The sequence below is a fragment of the Osmerus eperlanus genome, chromosome 17 (genome assembly GCF_963692335.1).
Source record: "Osmerus eperlanus chromosome 17, fOsmEpe2.1, whole genome shotgun sequence".
Classification (NCBI taxonomy): Eukaryota; Metazoa; Chordata; class Actinopteri; order Osmeriformes; family Osmeridae; genus Osmerus; species Osmerus eperlanus.
Genome location: NC_085034.1, coordinates 8,882,780 through 8,902,732, shown reverse-complemented (window position 1 = coordinate 8,902,732; position 19,953 = coordinate 8,882,780). Strand labels below are relative to the sequence as shown.

General features: G+C 44.7%; 2 protein-coding genes across 2 annotated transcripts in view; both read right to left on the bottom strand.

Moving 5' to 3' along the window:
- Positions 1–9,306: 9,306 nt before the first annotated feature.
- Positions 9,307–13,579, bottom strand: wnt16 (wingless-type MMTV integration site family, member 16). The gene is made up of 4 exons (XM_062483504.1): positions 13,079–13,579; positions 12,713–12,939; positions 10,828–11,114; positions 9,307–9,771 (listed from the first exon to the last, which is right to left on the bottom strand). The coding sequence occupies exons 1-4, from the start codon at positions 13,171–13,173 to the stop codon at positions 9,307–9,309; spliced, it is 1,074 nt and encodes a 357-aa protein (XP_062339488.1). The 5' UTR covers positions 13,174–13,579.
- A 1,665-nt stretch (positions 13,580–15,244) lies between these two features.
- The window catches only part of cped1 (cadherin-like and PC-esterase domain containing 1), a 34,683-nt gene continuing 29,974 nt past the window's right edge, over positions 15,245–19,953 (bottom strand). Inside the window, exons 17-21 of the mRNA XM_062483662.1 lie at positions 19,745–19,953; positions 18,942–19,043; positions 18,607–18,694; positions 18,089–18,235; positions 15,245–16,542 (exon numbers count right to left, since the gene is read on the bottom strand). Coding sequence (XP_062339646.1) covers positions 16,267–16,542; positions 18,089–18,235; positions 18,607–18,694; positions 18,942–19,043; positions 19,745–19,953 — 822 coding nt within the window. The 3' untranslated portion in view covers positions 15,245–16,266. The remainder of the gene's footprint in view (positions 16,543–18,088; positions 18,236–18,606; positions 18,695–18,941; positions 19,044–19,744) is intronic.

The window sequence follows — 19,953 nt, the reverse complement described above, 5'->3', positions numbered from 1 at the left end:
ACTGTAAATAGACAGGAATGTTTCATGTAGCAACAAACAAATGCCCTAAAATTACGGAGATTAACCTTAAAGTTAGTTGTTTTTAAATGTATTTTAACATAGTATTTTTGTTTTTCTGCGGTTTAATTAACATTTAAGAACAGTACTAAACTGTAATTTAATTCATTTTGGCTGTAGACCATGCACTGTATTTTTACAGCTTATTACATGTAATTTTGTGGTATGATTATTTACTGTAATTTTACAGAATCGTTCTGGAAACTTTGCTGCCAGTGCTTTCTCTGTTTTTTTACGTGATTTTTTTTTACAGTGTACACGTTCCGTCATGTTGGACAGATTTTATTTTGAAATCCATACACAGCCAGCAGTCCTTAAATTGGCAAAATCTTTTCTAATTATTATTTCGAGGCTTTTCTTTTATTTATTTTTAAAGAAAAGTAGTACGACTGCCCAAGTTCCCCTCGAAAACATTTTAGATAGCTACTTTGCATGACACCATCTCTCGCTAGCTGGCCCCGCCAGCTGCGCCAATCCAAGTGAACTGTTTCTGCTGGAGAAGAGGTTCAGTGCTATTGTAGCTTCCCAATAAGGGCCGACAATTTTGAGCAAGAAACAGAAGGGTACTGCACATGTTTACCCTTCTGTTCCTTACTCAAAATGTCAAATAATTGTCCTAAACTTTTTTGAAAGTGAAAGAAAAAGGTGCAGTGGTCTCTCAATTTCTTCCAGAGCTTATGTCAAATGTCTTACCTTCAAGGTTAAAATATTTACTGAACAGATAGGTGACCATGTCAATACAGGACATGCTAGGACTTTTGCTTTTAATGAAACCATGCCCAATCTCAACACCGATCTGTCACAAGGATGATACCAAGCGTTTTATTGGAAACACTGATAGACTCCATGTTTTCTACCCATACCCACCCAGAGACATACATTGTTGATTGATAGGGCTGGGATGTTTTGGTACATTGAAGTACATAGTGGAAATGGTGTTACATGGTTGTATAGGGAGACTGGAGGTAAAAAATATCACACTCAATCTCTCATGTTCTCCCTCTCTTTCTACCTGTCTCACACTTACACAAACTACATCTCCATCTATCAGAGGTATGGGAATGCTGATCATTCTGTAAAAAAATCAATTCCCAATTACCTTAATCACTTTTGCTTTCAATTTATCACAGAGTAGAAAACAGTAAATCATTTGAAAATAGAAAAGTATTTCTAAAAATTGTTGAAATTTATGTAATTTCATATTAGGACAACTGAAAAAATCTGTACATTCTCCATAATTGAAAGAGAGCAGTCCATCTGTGACATGGATATTTTCAACTTGATTGATATAATGTGGCTTTGAACCCCAGAAATGTCTTTCGATGTGATATTTCACCTGAGCAAATAGACGACAAGGTGAAGACAGAAATGGAATACGAAACAATTTCTGAAACGTTGACAGGTAATACAGACTGAGATACAAAGTTCAGCTTTAGGGGCCATAAACCATATACATGGAAGAAGGGACTGGCTTCACAGTCTTTTGTCCTCAGTATTTCCATCTAGATAGTTTAAATATTTCATATTTCACCTCTAAATAAATGTGACTAATGCCAGCATACTCCCACACATCCAACACAAACACACTTGATATGCTCTCCAAGAATCCAAAAACTATAAGGCAAAAATGTTAATGAAAAGAAAAAGAAAAAAACCCGCTGGGCTCTCCACTTTTTAGGTTTCCTTGTTGCTCCCCTTTCCTACTGAAGCCCCAAGTCTCCTTTCATCTCATTCTCAAAGGCCTCACATAGGGATGAGGAACTGACTGTATGGGGAAAGGGGAGGGAGGGGCGTGTGCAACAGCCAGCAGAGAAGGCATTCTAAGAAGTGGAGACAGTTGCTAGCTCCAACTGACCAGTCACCATAGCCGATGCTGATGGAGGTTTCGACTTAGAACGGACCGGACATCTGAAGTGAATCTGCAACAAAAAAGAAAAAACACAATATAATTGTATTGTGTTTTTATTGAGTATACAGTAATATATAATGTATATCATATGAATATAAGTATGGAGTATATACAGTAATATATAATGTATATTATATACAGACGCTTGAGAGACAAAGAGGGGGCTTGGAACCTGTGACCTTGATCTGTAGTCAAATACTCTGCTGTTCCCACCTCTATAATGAAAACCAGTCCTCTGAATAATATTGGAGATGTGTCACGGTCACGTTGGTTGGCTAGATACAGCATACGTTGTGAGAGCCAAACTGTGACATCAGGAAGTGTTTTGATGCCCAGGGATTCAACTTTCGCTGCTAAGGTTCTGTAATGTCTAGGTGACGGCCATATGAGATTGTCCATCAAGTCCACTACGGCCCAAAGTCCAGTTTAGACTACACATTTTGTCAAGTTTACATTGTAACAATATTTGTAGTTTTTCTGTGTGACCATTCATTTTTATTCTTTCCTTTATCAGACTCCCAGAAGAAAACACTAGAAGTCCATCTCCACTACAGCAAGCCCACGTGAAGCAGTGCAGTAATAATCATCAAGTACGAAACTTGATATGTGCGAAGATGGAGTCAATTCTACAACTGGATAGCAAAGACGGAGAAGTATCCTGGGTGGATGAGTGGGGACCCTTTTCTTTCTGCAATTTAAAGTGGACGTATATTACGCACAATTTATTAGTGAACCAGCAACAACTTAAAAACGAACAACAACAAAAAACAGGCGTAAGATACTCATTATTTTGATTCAGTTGCTTCATTGATAACGTCAACGAAAAACCAGGCCGAATAACCTGTCCATCTCAGTCTTTCTGCCACTGTCTCCATATCACACTGACTCATACATGATGTGTAAACTAAACTTTGTTAATGTTCACAGACTCTCGCGCATGTTTTTATTCATCTGAAACTGTTTTACGCACGCATGTTTAAGAGGCAATGTTTTCCACAAGAGCATTAGTACATTTGATCGCAGCTGTTCTGTACCACGTCTCTCACTATAGGTGACCGGTTCAACTCAACTTGGTCGAAAAAAAATCTGCGCTTTAGACATCCCAAATGTTTTATCATTTATACAATAGGTATACCGTTCAACGGATTTTTATTATAGTAAAATAATATACACATTTTTGTCGTCTATAAAGTATCCTTTTGTTGTAAGTAAGTAAGTAAGTAAGAGTTTATTTATATAGCACATTTCATACAAGAATTGTAGCTCAAGGTGCTTTACATAAAATCAATAAAAACAATAATACAAGTGATAAACAATTCAAACAAAAATAAAAATCCCAATAAGATCTCTGTTCAAGAGAGAAAACAACTTTAAACATGCATCAAAGTAACATATACATTTGGTTCACCCCTGGTCTGTATAAAACCATACACTCTGTTAACAGATCATTTCCCCAGGTCAAGAGTATGGGCCATAGTATGTTGTAGCCCACTAATTAAATGCAACCGTAGGCTAAAAAGCAGTAAGCTACAGGCTACATGATCCAGATCTGTGAATGGCGACGACCTTTCAAAGGTCTTCACTAATAACCTCACGGGGATTTCCGAAAAAGAAACTACCTTTGTTTTGCAGGAATAGGAGCTTATTTCTTCATAAGCCTTTTCAAAAAGGCCAAATAAGAGAAAGAAAGGATTTGGATTAAATAGCTTCAGATTTTGTTATAGAACATTGATACATACCTAAGATGATGAGGCCAAATTGTCTGCACCTGTCAATCCCTAGTGCATGCCTGTGTTTGCTAATTAGTGTGCCTGTTCCGTAACATCTGAGACGAAGCTGTTTGGCCACGAGTGGTCAAAATGATCAGAAGTCATTTCTACCTTTCCAGAGGCGTTGTTAGACATAAAACTCTACTGGGGCACAGGCTCCTATTCATATCCATTTTTTCTTTCAAGCTTGCTGCGCAGAATGCATTACTAGGCTATAGAACATCCCCTTGCTTAACCCGATACAACAGTTCAGGGACGCAAGTTTTATATCAGCTTTGGCAGGGACATCAATAGTTGATGCGAGGGCGCACATTTTTTTCGCATTTATTTGCATCATATTTTTCTGGTGCTTCTATGATCATCATTTCTGCCATCCTGATGTAACACAGTCACATATGGAAATGAGGCTTGAGGTACTATAACAAAATGATGCTCACAGTATAGATCAGACATAAACAATGACAGTAGCATTCAATATTTTATTTTATATATTATTGTCTACATCACAAAACATAACATGTTATTTAAGTTATGTTTATAAGTAAACTATATATTAAGTCATACAGAATTAATTATTACTATTATACAATTGTATAATAAACAATGAAACAATCATACATAGCCTGTATTTTATGTTTACATTTACATACAATATACATTTTCAATATAAATCCAATATCTCATGTACAATTATACTTTAAATAATAAAGACAAATACATACATTTCCTATGTTCATACAAGTTGGATTATTAAGTGAGAAGAGTTCAGGATCTCTAGTCTTGCCAGAACAAAAGTGTGTCTTTAAATGTCCTGACAGACTGAAGCTCTTCCCACACTGGTCTCAGTGGTGATGTCTGGCCTTTTCCGTGTCAATGCTTCCCTGGGTGGGGACCGGGGGGAGGGAGGAAGTGGTGTTGGGGCGTGGTCGAGAGGAGGACAGAGTCTCTGGACTGATCTCTCCACTCCTCAGCAGAGAGACGTACAAGTCATGGTGGCACCTCTTGATGTGCTTGTGGAGGTAGATCTGGGCGGTGAAGGAGAGAGGTCACTGGGAGCAGGAGAACACCTGAGTCTGGGACAACTCTATCCTTGGTCCTGGAAGACAGAGCAAAATAACAAATGTAATACAATTAAATAACAACAGCATAGTTTAAAAATGACAACCTTTGGTAAGGGAAGGGATTAACAGGTTGCAATCCTCGTCTGTGGTTGTTAGAGGTAGTAATGAAAGAGAGACGAATGTACTATTGAAATCAGGGTGGGGGGGGGGGGGAAGGTTTTCCTCAAAACACACATTTGTATGCGTTCTGCAGAGAAGGGAGACTGGCGTCTGTCACGGTTTGGAATGAAAGGGAGAAAACAGGACAGAGTAACACGGCGGATATCGCTCATAAAATTAAAAAAAAGGTGGCCGCCTTAAACTGCAAAGTGCTGTGGGAAACCCTGGACATTAAATTAACTTCACTCAAAATCAATGGTCTTGTATATCAGTCCTCTACTATATCCCTTGTGCTGCCTTCGGGTCACATGACCCAAAGGTTCATAACGAACCATCGTTGTGTTTACCCAATTTTACCCAATACAAAAACAAATGAAACTGGGGCACAGGCACAGCAGATTTATACTGGGGCACTGGCACATGCTCCAGTAAAAAGGGCCCCTGTACCTTTCACCACAAGAGGCCAGCAAAGTATTGAGTTGGGGCTGCTAATCCAAACACCTGTTCACATGTCTTCCAAGGGAGGCAGAGCACTGATAATGATTATGTGATTATGTGAGGGAAAGGAGAAGAAGGGAACATAGTAAGAATAGGGAGATGGGGGACGAGGAGGACTGTGGACATCAAGAACTAAACGTATTTAATGGTCTCCCCTGCAAAGGTGTTTTCTAATGTGTTGGCAGCTTGAAGCGATAGTGATGGAAGGCGTGCATCTTTGCCTCGGGGTCAAAGGGCACAGACTCTAAGGAGTCCGTCCGGGGCCACACTCCTACGGGTTGAACCAATGCTAACTGGCAGGGGCTCTGGCTACTCTGTGAGATGTTGGTCACTTCAAGGGGACAAGGGACAAGAGCCCTGACAGGAAGAGGATTCTTGGCACAGTCTGTCAGACTGCACGCTAAGACGCACAGCCTTCTAGCCCTATGCAACCAAACTCTGAAATATATACCAAGAAAACATGAATATAGCTCCCGCTACGTGGTTGTCCGACTCTGTGGTTCTGGACAGAGCACAGTGAGTTCTCGCTTTGTTCCCTTGTGTTTGACTGATGAGGGATTGCTCAAGGATCTTTAGAAACCCTCTTCCTGGGAGAAACAGACAGTGGATGGTGGGCTTTGATTTCAGCTCTACTAAACAAAGGCAGTGTTGGGTCTACTGCAGTATTGTTTTTGTCTGTGTGCTTGTCTGTCTGTGTGCCTGTCTATGTGCCTGCATGCCGGTCTGCCTGCCTGTCTGCCGGTCTGTCTGCTCTTAGAGATGTGATCTCCTGTTCAGAGGCCTGGCTTTCATCTGTGGCCGCTGACTGGCAGCTTACAAGGCTCAACGTAGCTCGCCCTCGCTGTTAGAATCAACTCACAAGCAGGCGAGCGTGTGCTGTGTTCCTAGCGTGCTTGTGTCAAACTGGAGGGGCAAAGCTTTTTTTAGGGAGGAAACCAAAATGTGTCTACAATGGTTCTGATTGGTCCATAGGAGGTATGACTGAATTCCTGGCCTTTAAGGGCAATTCCATGCAAATGTCAACCATGGAAAAATAAAGTTGTGTGCTTCGGAATTAAACCATTTCAAAATGTCCCGCTTGTGTCTATATTTCACTGTGTTTGACTGCTGTGGTCAGTTTTTGAAGGAAGATGTTGCAAATTGATTATCATTCTAATGTGAGGGGTGCCCCCAACACCAAATTAACATTATGCTTTGAGACATTTGGTGAGTCAATTCGAGTCCAAATGTCACATCTATGACATCGGAACCGTCCTTAAAAGCTCAAACCTCTCAGGTTTTCTGGGAATTCTTGTGCTGCATTTCCTGGAACTGGTGATGTGCAATGACGGTGTGAAGCAATTAGATGAGAGTTGAGCTGACAGCACTGACATACACACACACACACACTCACCATCTTGTCTTACTGGGTTCTGGCCTCCTTATCAATAAATCAGGTCTGTCCAGAGGAATTAAGAGGTCAGTGTCGTTAGCGATTTTAAAGGCTCTCTTTACGAGGAAGCACTCCCGGTATTTAACACAGCGTCGCCACTTCTCACAGAGCACAGCCCCTCTTATTCAGGAGTGAGTTGGAGAGAGAGAGACGCATGGAGGACGGAAGAGACAGTGAAGGGAACCTGAGAGAGAGAGAGAGAGAGAGAGAGAGAGAGAGAGAGAGAGAGAGAGAGAGAGAGAGAGAGAGAGAGAGAGAGAGAGAGAGAGAGAGAGAGAGAGAGAGAGGGAAAAGAGAAAGAGAAAGAGTCAGTAGACAGAGAGGATTAAAACACAGAAAATAGATGGAGAGAGAGAGAGAGAGAGAGAGAGAGAGAGAGAGAGAGAGAGAGAGAGAGAGAGAGAGAGAGAGAGAGAGAGAGAGCAGTGGAGGGTGGGAAACAGATTGCAGACAGAGTGGTAAAGAAGGAAGAGTTTAAATTCTTAGACAGAGCAAGAGGAATGTTGGAGAAAAGAGAGTAGCAACTCCAGCAGTGTGCCAATGGGTCTAGTGAGAACAAACTGCTTCATTCCATTGATGCATTCCTTCATTTATAGCAGGACTTTGGATTCAACAAGTTATACACAAACACCCACATAGGAGACATGCTTAACAGCAAAGAAATAACTAAACAATGTGTCTAGCGATATAGAACACAGACTTTAACTTAAATGACTGGCTTGAAAATGTTCTGGTTTTGAGGTACAGTATAATTTAATATTTACAAAATATAAAATTTGTACAAACACACTAACATTAGACTTAATTTCAGTCTAAAAACTATTTGAACTACATCCTGCCCCAAATATCATACTTTCGACATTGTCAAAGTTGTTTTGACACAATCTTTTTTTCATAAATGTACAACATTGGCCAATTTTATTCCCCAAAAGTTACATTTGTTTGTTATTTCAAACAATTATTTGTGGACAGAATTCATTGAAACTACATGCATCCAAATATCAGTTTCTACTCCAGCACAAACAGACATTGCTATCCAAGATGACTAAAACCTGGCAAAAGCAGTACATATCTTCTAATAAAGCATTGGAAACATACCAGCCAGACATTAAAATGGGCCCCATTTTAATGTCTACCATACAGCACTGACAAACGTAAAGAAACAACAGCTTTAGGGAGTCGATATGGACGTTTGGTTTGCGGTTTGGTCGACCGCTTCTCTTTGAAGTCCCTCTAGATGAGTGCTCGACCTGAGGCGAAAAGCCGACCCGGCAAAGCCATTTTAGGAAGCTCAATCTTGTCCTCACGTACAAACACACACTAACTGTCTGCTGCTAGGAACACAATCGAGGATGAAACAAGTATTGTTTTTCTGCTTTCTGTAATAAAAAATAAAAAAACTACAGAAAAAAAAACAGAAACTACTTTTCTGTGGTTTTGCTACATGGTTCTTACTGGAGTCCCGCTTAGACGCAGTGTGGTTCCACAGTGTGGTTGTGTGGGTCTAAAAGGCAGCCTGTTCCCTTTGCTCTCCTGTGATATGGTATGGGCTTAAAATGTTCATCACTGAACAAGGTTTCTAGTCCAGTCACTGCAAGGGGAAGTTCAGATTTGGTCGTGATTGTTTTTGCATTTCTCTCGTCTAACTGGAAACTTACTACAATCTAACCCTTCATTGGTCAGGGGGAGATGGGTTGTCCCTGGTTATACAGAACTTCACAAATGTTAGCTGTCTCGGTGTGGCCATCGCGAGAATCGGGAGAATTCCCAGTGGGCCGCTCTGCCCGCTCAGATATTGGGCCGGCAGATCGGCAATGTGTGGGTCAAATATGTAATCTCAAAAGCCCCAAATCTTTCAGGTCGAAATGTAGGTTTTAATTTCCGGCAAATATAACTATGCGTCCAACGTAATGTTTATATTACATAAAGCTCAGAAAACAATTTTGCACTGAAATTAATGCAAAAAATCTTGCTCGCACGCTACGCGCCCTTGCATTCCTGTATAGTTCCGATTTCAGCTCACATCAAAACCTTGACTAGGTCTTAGGTTCACGCTAAGCCCCGAATGTTTACAACGTTTGGCTCAGCCCCTGGTGGGGATGCGCTGGTTTTGGCCATTAGACTCCCCGGCCGAAAAAGGTTCCCACTCGAGCCCTGGCCAGGGGTGATACTGGCATCCCCGGTGGACAGTTTGTGGGGCTGTCAGCCACCCCCTCGCACCCTCCTCCATCCACTGGAAGAAGGGCATGATGGGAAGTCTCCCAGTCTCACACTGGAGGAGTAAGGAGACGTACAATTGTGTGTGTGTGTGTGTGTGTGCGTTGGCATGCGTGAGCGCAAGACACCGATGTGTAATTGTGTGTGTGAATCTTATCCGCCCCCCCCCTCCCTTGCCCTCCCCCCTTCCCCCCACACACGCACTCATTTACAGGTGTGCATGTCGTTCATGCTCTCGCACCGCCGACAGCGCACGTAGCAGCACCACACGAACTTGCACTCGCAGCGCTCCACGTGGCGCACCACGTGCGTGTTGTAGCCGCGACCGCAGCACAGCAGGTTGCAGCCGTCCGGCCCGGCCGAGGTGCGGTTGCAGCGGCGCCCCCTGGTGCCCGCCACGCCCCAGCGCCGGTCCTCCACGCAGTAGTTGGGCGACTTGTTGAGGAAGATGAGCTCGTCCCTCCCGATGGGCAGGCGCCGCTGCTCCTTCTCCTTCCGGCGGACCTTCCGCTTGGAGCGGTCCAGCACCTGCACGCTCCCCTCGTAACTCTCCTTCAGGAAGTTGCCCACGCGCTCGAACGGCGCCATGGTGCGCCAGCACGTCTTGACGGCGCACGAGCCCGACACGCCGTGACACCGGCAGTCGGTGGACATCGTCTTGGCGACGGCCTGAAAGACAAGCAGGGTCGGGAGGGAGGGAGGGAGGGAGAGGGGGAGAAAGCAGGGCTTAGGAGATACGCTCTGTCCAACAGATTTGTTTCACTGCTAGGGGTCTAGGGACCGTTTTTGTGAGGGGGGGGGAGGGGGAGAGAAGGACAGTCACTGTTGAGGGCTACCGCAAAACTAACGACGTTTAGACGGACCCATCGCTGGGACACAACTCCATGAGAGGACTCTGTCTCTGACCCAATAGAGTCCCCTCTGTCCTCAGCCCTGGACTCACTGCCCATCTGTGGCTTTCCCAGTGTCAAGAGGGAGAGGGAAAGTGGGGGAGAGAAAGAGGGGGAGAGAGGTAGAGAGATGAAGAGAAAAGGACCCCCCCCCTTCCCCCCAACCACAAACCTTAGGACTAAAGAATGATCTCTGGATGACCTCAAAGGAGTCTAACCCACGAACCATCATGTTGCAACACCCCCCCACCCCCAATACTTCCACTAAGTCTCCACCTCGAATGGGACATGTGTGTGTGTGTGTGTGTGGTGTGTGAGGGATACGTTTGAGTGACATAGTCAGCAACTACAATGCCACCATTGTGTCTAGCCTATGTGCGCTTGTCTTTATGCGTGTGTGTGCATGCGTGCGTGTGTGCGTGTGTGTGTGTGGGTGCTGTAGACCCGGGTCAGTGCTGCTGTATACAGGGCGAGAGTGTGTGTGAGTCTGTGTGACTCTTCCTGCCGGTGGTGTGTGAAAGAGGAGCTTGTGTCTCAGTAGCGGTGAACACACATTAGTCACGCTATCATGCCTCACCCATTAAGCGCCAAATGAAAGAGGATGAGTATCTGTCACATTTTATTTGCGCTCGCTCCTTCCTCATCCCTCCATTCATCTGTCTGCATGCATGCAGACGCACACTCTTTTCGCTTTGGAATCTACTTTGTATTTACCAAACTGCCCCACACTGAAGTGTTTGAATCCAACCTTATCAAACACCCCACACATCAGAGAGTGTGTGTGTGTGTGTGTGTGGGTACACGTTTCCATGTGCATCCGCCCCCCCCCCCTCACCTGTCGCCCGGCCTCACTGTTGTGCTGGTTCATGGTGAGCAGCGCGTCGCCCCACTTGGCCGACACGTTATGGACGGCGTTGTCGATGAACTTCCTGCTGAACCAGGTCCCGTACTGCGCGTGGTCCGAGCAGCCCCCCCAGTGCCAGCCCTCGGTGGGCGAACCCGTGCCCTGCAGGCTGGCGTCGCAGCCGCACTCCGTCATGTTGCCAGCGCTGCAGGAGCGCGTCACGGCGTGGACCAGCCCCGCCGCCATCACGGCGTAGATGAAGGCTGTTTCCTTCGTACCTGCCCGGCCAATGAAATCAAAGGTCAGCAGGGGCAAATGGCCGAATAAGATCATCTTGTATACGGTAAGCTTTCGCATGGCAGACATTAGTGCTGTTTTTTAGGTTATTCAGGCAATTTACAATCTTTACTTTCAGTGAATAAACGTTCTAAGAGGCCGAGAGTAAATATTTCAAAGGACAGGATACAACGTTCCAAAATATGATAACGTTTTTCTTGTTGGGAAAGTTTGGATTTCAGACCCTAAAAGTGACACCTAGCCCCCATGGGAACCCGACCAAGGTTCTTCCCCATGCAGGGAGGGGAGAGGGTGCTGGGTTACACATCACAGGATCATGGGTGAGGTGCAGACAGGCTCTCTGCGACACCACTCATCACACTCACCGGAGCCCTGAGAAAGTGGCTCGGGAAACCTTGAAGTGGCTGGAACATGTTCCCCCTGGGTCTAGGTTATTGTGGGTAAAGAAAACTATGTGACTGTGTATATATATGTATTTTTTTAAACCTAACCGCAATAATGTCATACAAAGAACACAAAACATTTATGGAATGAATAAAGAAAGAAAAAATATAAAGAAGAAAAATAATCCAAATAATAGAATGCTTGAGAATGATCAGATTGATGAAAACAACATGTTGCTTTACTGGAGCCTACTCCAAAACGACTTATTATATTACAATATAAAAATAAATAAATAAACTTAAATAAATCCGGATTGAAATGCACTGCTGTCATTTACTTTCACAATAATTCATAATATAATTGCGAGTTCTTTTGTTGGTATTAAGTAAAAGGTTGACTGATGGAATGTGACAGAGTATGGGGAAAAGGAATGAGTTTCATGTGAAAGATTTGCTTAATGGCTGAACCATGCACTGATTCCTATCTCGGGAATCCAAGAGTCTCTAAAACAAAGAAACTGTGTCTTATATTACAGGTCGACCGTGGATCCCATAATTGGGATAATCCCGCAAGGTTTAAGACCAGGGAGTGCCGGAGCCCTCTGTTCAAAGACAAACACTTGACCGTGGAGAAGTAGCGTTGAGACGGTTAAACCGAAGCAGATGTGCGCACAGCGGTATTCCCTTGCCTACAGGCAGCGGGGGACCCAGCTGGGCGGCAAATCAAATCACCTCCTCTGACTAACATGACATATTATCATGACTCGACCACGAGAAAGGAGTAATGGAAAATAGAAGACGTGCCTCTATCTTAACGCACTCAAATCCACTCGAGGGACTGTTTTTATGCAGCACTTCAACAAAATACAAAATACTTTAAATGGCCGCAATGGGTACAATACATACAAGGCACATCAAAACATTTAGTAAATATAATTGTATGAATATGAGTAAATAAGTAGCCTCATAAAACTTCGTCGTATCCTAAATAATAGGCAAACCGTTATGTCTGAAACGGAATCAGAATTGACTTTGAAGTCAATCATATCCCTCTGTGACATGCTTGCGTGTAAAAAGAGCTATACAAATTTGATTTGATTTGATATCGAAGCGCACAAGACTTAATGTGATTTCGCAAACCCTGCATTTGGACCACAAAGTAGCCTATTGTTTTAATAAAATTAGCCAGGTCTTACCGCTGGTTAACTCGTAGCCGAAGACAGAGAGCTCCTTGGTGGTCGAACAGTTCCACCGCTCGTGCTTGAACTGCGTCTGGCACTCGGTGATGCCCAGGCGCGCACCGTCCTTGATGCTTGGTAGCAGGTAAGGTTTCCTCTTACACAGGTCCTTCTGTTTGTGGGTCAAAGGAAGATTTGCACAGCCAAGTTTCTCCGGTACTCCCACCGAAGTTAATCCCAACCACCTGAACACAACAATAGTCTGTTATTGACTTTTAAATCGTTTCCATTGCGTGATATAACTGAGACGGTTCATATGGACAACATTTCAAGATAATCACCGTGAAACTCTAATGCCTGTAGCCTAAAGGGTGGTATACTTACATCCAGCTGGCTCGGCAGCATAGAGGATACAGGGAGAAGAGCAGGAGAGACAGAAAGCTGATGTGGTGTACTCCGCAGCCGCCCCTTCTCTCCATGGCCACCTCATCTACAGAAGCCGTTGGTGTGTCCGCGCATTGGATATGTCCATAGAGCTCTTTCTCCCCGCGCGGCTCTTTCTCATACTAGTCCGGTTGCAAAGGCTTGGAGCCAGCAGGATTAAAAAAAAATCCTCAACTTGGTGAAAAAATGACAAGCAATTATACGGGGGCATCCATGGATTGACACGCGCCTCGAAAACGAACGTCCTCTATAGGGCCTGATTTATTTTGGTGTAGAAGGTCCTGTGCGTTTGTCCTTGTCCGCTGACAAACTATTTTATCCCGGAGTAAAGCAATTTAGCCTACTCTATCTGGTCACGGTGCGGTGCGTTCCCCAGCTCCGATTGGCGCGTCTATAGATTTATATTCTGCAGACGCGACTATCCTATACGCTAATTGGACAGGCGCTCGCAGAAAAAAAACTGAGCTGAAAAAGGCGCAGTGTGAGCGACAGGAACTCTGCTAAATGGTTGGCGTGCGGGGAAGTGCGGGAGGAACAAAGTGACAACACTTCTCGTGGAAGGATCTCTTTGAAACAGTATCCATCTCAGGACGCAAGCCAAGACATGATCATTGGTGCTTTCTTAGAACATGTTTTATGCCTATATCTTTAACCGATTCTCTCTCATAGGCTTTGTCACGAATACAGTCAGATACAAATACATTTGATGTGACTTTATCCCAAGTTTCTTATCAATTATTGTCTTAGTTTTTGAGAGACATTCATTCAATAGAATAAATAAATAATAGAAATGGCCAGCTCTTAGGCATAAACCAAAAAATAAACCTATAAGAGCATTTTTATTTTATTTGACTAACTGATGACTTTTCATAACTGTAAAACGAAAATGTCTTTGAACAAATTATTCACATAATTTCAAAGCATTTCCCCCCTAAAAGATACACACAAAAAATACCATCGATTTTGTGCTCTATAGACAAGGCTAACTACAAGGCAGGTTGTGAGTGTGGATAATGTATTTTACCGAACTGAAAGCAGCAAGGGTAGGCAAGGTGAGGGCTACCTCGGCCGGCAGAAATGTCACAAACTCCACAGGCTTTTAATATTACCCGAGATGGAACAACAGGCTAAAATGTATCAAAATTGACATAAAAGTTGAGAACAAGAATGACGAATCATTTCTTTTTCAAGATCTTTAACGTCGGCTTTACAAAAAGAAAAGTCCAGAATAGCCATCTGTAGTCATCACGTGGAAATAAAACCGCCTTTTCAAATAGCTTTACAATATTTATTGGCTCGTCAAAGCAGCTTTACGCACGCTGTGGAATCACATAAAACTGTATGATGTAGCCTTGAAGGGCTGCTTTGATCAGTTAAGTTATATGAACTATAGGCCTACCAGTCACGGTAATACGCAGACCTTAAGTTACATGTCACTTTGAACAGAAATATCTACTGGGTCAATAATCAACAAATAACGTTTTAAAATATAACTGATAAATTTAACGTAATAATGCAAGAGTAAAGGCTTGTAGATATGGTTGCCATGTCCTTTGGATTCAAAACCAAGTTCAAGTGTAATGTTACATTAAGTCACAATTGGTAGCCTCTAGTTCTTATCTTATTTTGTAATTGAAACATTATAGGCCTACTGGACACTGGACAAAGTTGAGCAAATTACTTATCTGCAAAAGTACATGCTACACTGCCTTCCATATGAAAATATATTGCTTTTCATTTTGGTTTCAAAGCAGTTCGCCTACATTGCGAAACGTAATGTAATAAAACAATTGACTTATATGCGCACTGATCTACTATCAGCAAAATAGTGGTGTCCAGTTTCATTCATGAAAAGTCAACTCGCATACTGCGGGGAAAAAAAAAAATCCTAACTGAGAGGTGAGGGAGAAACATTAGTAGGCTACACGGTTACTCTTCCAACCTTATGTTTGTACACATATTTTTTTTTCAAACAACGTGATTTAAGGAATCAAAAAATAAATTACGAATATATATATATTTTTATGTGAGAATACATTGATTTCTATATTGGATAGTCAAATGGAATAACACCAGAACAAATAAAACAGATGTTAAAGAAATTGTGCAATTCACAGAGAAAAAGTTTATCGATCGTAAAAGTAACGCATCTCAAAATCTTCAAAATCTGAACCAAACGCAATCCAGTTTCAAGCCTTCATTGAGAATGACAAATTCAGTTCACGAACATTGAATATCATATCTTGTTATCATATTCTTCTAGAACAGGGCTCTGAAGATTGTTTCCATTATTGTTTGCATGTGTGTGTGTGTGTGTGACTAGCAATAACAATTCATCAAGCTTGGTGTTCTTGATCCAGGGATCTTTGCAGAGAGCCATATAAATACAGTTTATAACATTCCACAAGTTCTTCATGAACATGTAAACATTACTATGAAATAGGCACGAATAAACATCTGTAGAAAAATAGAGAGAAATATATACTTGTATCATACATAAGACCTTCAAGGGAGCGTGAATAATTCTGTCCTACATTATCTTTGGCATAGAACACATTTGTGGTATCCAGACAGAGTGGATGACTGAGGTATTAAGTCTTCAAAAACAATGGACTCTTCCTGTCCTGAAGCACACACATCATCAAAAATCCAACATGACAGGAGTGCATCTTTTTTTTTTTTGGCCTCACTCTCAACTGTTTCACTCTCAGCTGAGCCGCAATGCAAGTTCTTTTCTCGACGTCGGTTTGTGCTGGTAAAGGAAGGTGGTTTTCATTTAAGACCGAAGAATCTCTCCCTGTTCCGTTCCGGTTGCTCAACTCATCTGTCGGCAGTGTGTCTGCCATCCCTCGCTCCAGCCAGCTGTTCAACCCTTCCCACCTGTACGTGGACGGCACATGACAGGGTGTCTGCCCCCGTGGGCCAATCAGAGTTGGTGTATGTGGCAGAGGGCGATGGTTCTGTCTTGTGACTGACCAGTCAGCTCTCCTGTTACACGGACACTTCCTGGACGGAATGAACTTGTAGTCTTTGAAAATGAACTCGTATGAATACGTACGCAAAGGCTCACGTGCACGCGCACGCTCATGCTCGCACGCACACACACACACGTGTGCCAGGGTGTGTGCCTAGTTCCCTCTGTCTCTCGGGCACAGTCTGCTCAGCAGAATCTCAGAGTACACCTGGTTCACCTCCCCTCGCACGTGATAGGACAAGGAGTTAGACCCCGCCCACTGGTCCTGGTCCTGCAGGTTGGGACGCTCGCCGAGCCCGGTTCCAGTGGTTCCACTGGTTACACTTCCGCTGGTTACGGTTCCACTTGTCCCAGTTCCGCTGTTGGTGGCGAGTCGGAGGATCTTCATCTTGTGGTGCTGGGGAGCCTTGGAGAACGAGAGCTTCTCCACCTTGGATCATCAGATAGAAGCATGATGTCACCTCTACTGCTACACACATCTATATACATCAAGCCACTGCTACACACATCTATATACATCAAGCCACTGCTACACACATCTATATACATCAAGCCACTGCTACACACATCTATATACATCAAGCCACTGCTACACACATCTATATACATCAAGCCACTGCTACACACATCTATATACATCAAGCCACTGCTACACACATCTATATACATCAAGCCACTGCTACACACATCTATATACATCAAGCCACTGCTACACACATCTATATACATCAAGCCACTGCTACACACATCTATATACATCAAGCCACTGCTACACACATCTATATACATCTGCACACTGCTACACACATCTACAGTAAACACATCTCCTCACATGTACCTCCCCACCAGTCAGACTGGGGATTGCAGTTAACAGCCCTGGGCTAGGCTAGGCTCTAAAGCGGAAAACCCATTGAGGAAACCACACCACATTAATCTAATCCCTATCCAACAAGCCTCCCTTCACAATGGGTTACATGGCGGTGTCAATCATTGACAGTTTTGGATGTTCCTCAGAGCTCCAGTTAGGCATTATTTTATTTGTTGCACATTCTCTCTCCTGGCTTCTCCGTGCCACCTCCTGTTGTCATTTAAAAGCCATATGAACTGGGATGGGAGAGGAACGAGGCAGACGCCGCCCTCATTTTACACACACACACACACACACACACACACACACACACACACACACAAACACACGCCCATGCGGACACACACATTCACACACAATCATGCAAACACATGCACAATCAAAAACTCAAAAAGCCACTTCACACACAAGTCCTCGGGCCCAGCTGCTACCAACGTGCGCTTTATGGTCCAATAAAAGGCAGCCTAATTGCTAATTACTCATTAACCCATGCCGAGGCCAATTTTATAGCTGAATAAAAAACAAGGAGGCCGCTCTTTCACAGGAAGTTGAGGGTGTGGTGGGGGGGGGGGGGGGGTGCAAGGGGGTCCCTTTTCAAAATATCCTGGGACTCGCAGGAGAAGGGTGGGGTGGTGTGCGGTGGGCGGTAGAGGAGGTTTGCTCTTTCACAGGATGCTGAGAGGGCGTGCGAGTTGTTGGGGAAGGGATGCGTGGAAGTCCCTCAATCAGCGAGACAACAAGAGACCATTTCCCCTCTGCTTCATGATCCACCGCGTCTAAAAGCTCGGGACAAGGGCCCTGCTAGTAAAGCTGGTGGAGCGCACGCTTCCAGAAATAGTATGCATCCCTAACGAGGTTATCACTGAAAGGATGGTGGTCACAGAGGGACATTCCTCTCAGGGGTCTGGCTGACTACTCTGTGGACAGGCAGGCTTTCGGCAGTCAGCACTGACAGTTTGTGTCAAATTAGCCGGCATGCTACAAGTACATGAAATTACCGGGTCATGGTTTGAAGTGGATGGGGGAACGGGGCAGATGGAATCACACTGTAATATTAGAGTCTAACTGGGAGTTAGATAAGGTGTGTGTGTGGGGGGTGGGGAGTTACCTCATGGAAATGACACGCGCAGCGCCCCTGCAGGAACTCCTTGTAGCGGCCTGCCGTGATGCCAAAGGTGTCGATGACCTCGAACCCGCAGCGCTTCGCAGTGGCGACGATGTCAGCGTTCTCGTGGTGGAGCTTCTGCACGCCTGTCTGAAAGGTCCGGGGGGAGGTAGGGGGGAAGGGGGGAAGGGGGGAAACAAGAACGTAACAGCCGTCAGTGAACGAGAGGAGCAAAAAAGTGGTCGAAATCCATCAGAGAGCTGTCGTCATCGGGGATCTCGGACGGTTCCGGAAAAAAATTACAAATAAATAGTCGGACCTTGGCCCGAAACATGGTCCTGGCTGCTGTCGTTGAACGTGCGCCATCGCTGCCGTTTGAGAGGTCAGCTGAGCTGGGAGGTCGTGGATTATTACCCGCTAATGTTTCAGATAAATACACACGGCTCCCAGTGCTTACTGTGAAAGCGGGTGTGTGTGTGTGCGGACATTCCTCGTGAGTGGGGGGGGGGAAACACACTCACCAGCGAGAGAGAGCGTATGCCGTCCACTGGCAGATGGAAGCCCATGCCCAGGGACTTCACCACCACCACGATGTCCTGGAGGCCCTCTCTGGAGAGACAGAGAGAGGGAGGGAGGATGAAAGGGAAGAAATGGAGGAAAGGGATGAAGGACAGACAATTTAGTGAGTGAGAGAGGGATCGATGGTTTCAGACAGGCCGTGTGTGTCGGCGCGCGTTCCATCCGTGTGTGTTTTCTTTGTTCTTTGTGTGTGTTGTTCTATGTGTGTGTATTTTTCATTTTGTTTCATTTCTTGTTGATGTGTTGGGTCGTTTTGTGTGTGTGTGTTCGTGCGCACCTCTCCAGCACCTCCCTGATGATCTTCAGGTGGTTGGTGTTCATCCACTGGACTCCGCCGGCTACCAGCACAGTCCTCTGGGAGTTGTCCAGGGGTCGCGACCTTTGGTTTTGAACAGTGGGGGAGGTCAGGAGGTCAAAAACATGACGGTGCGCACAACACTGACGTATGAAACACAGAAACATAACCTACAAGCCACAAGTTAATGAATATAATCCCACAACATTAATTTAATTCATGAATGCATGAATTAACACACACACACACACACACACTTGAGTGCCATGTTTTCAGAGGGAAGCCAGCTGAACGGCACCAGTTAAGCAGTCATAGTTCAATTTAATAGACAGCTGGGAAGCTTAGTGCAAATGGTGCACATACAAACACACACACACCCCATGTGTCTGTCTGTGACCACATCTGAGGTGCTGTGAGGTCAGTGGTTGGGAGGCCACGCTGTGGTACATCACTTCCTGACATGAGTCCTAACACACACTGAGCCCAGGCTGACGTTTAGACCCCCTCCTCCATGAGAGGGAGCGTGTGTGTGTGTGTGTGTGTGTGCGTGTGTGTGTGTGTGTGTGTGGTTTGCTGCGGCACGTCGCTAGCAGATGGTAGCCCTCATATCTCCTTTAGACACCACATATGTAGAGGTGCACACACAGGAACATACACACGCAGGATCATACACACACAGGAACACACACACACAGGGACACACACACACACACAGGAACACACACATCCACACACACACACACAAACACAAACACAAAAAACACCCACCCCGCCTCCCCCCTCACCTGTGTATGAGCTGCTCCAGGGCCCTCTGGAAGGTGGGCCGGAGGCTCCTCTCCAGCCAGAACTGGGGGTAGTAGGAGTAGCTGAGGTGCGTGCGGCCCTGGTTCAGGTTGGAGTACACCAGCGTGTCGTGGGCCTTGCCCCAGTCCTCCAGGCTGCCGTTGACCCTCTCCATCAGGAAGTACATCATGCCCCGGTTGGTGGAGTCGCC

Excerpts from the sequence above, each read along its gene's own strand:
- wnt16 (XM_062483504.1), bottom strand. The coding sequence starts at position 13,173 with ATGGAGAGAAGGGGCGGCTGCGGAGTACACCACATCAGCTTTCTGTCT. Across the intron at positions 12,940-13,078 it reads TGCTGCCGAGCCAGCTGGAT|GTGGTTGGGATTAACTTCGG; the intron begins GTAAGTATACCA and ends TGTTGTGTTCAG. Across the intron at positions 11,115-12,712 it reads CGGCTACGAGTTAACCAGCG|GTACGAAGGAAACAGCCTTC; the intron begins GTAAGACCTGGC and ends TTGGCCGGGCAG.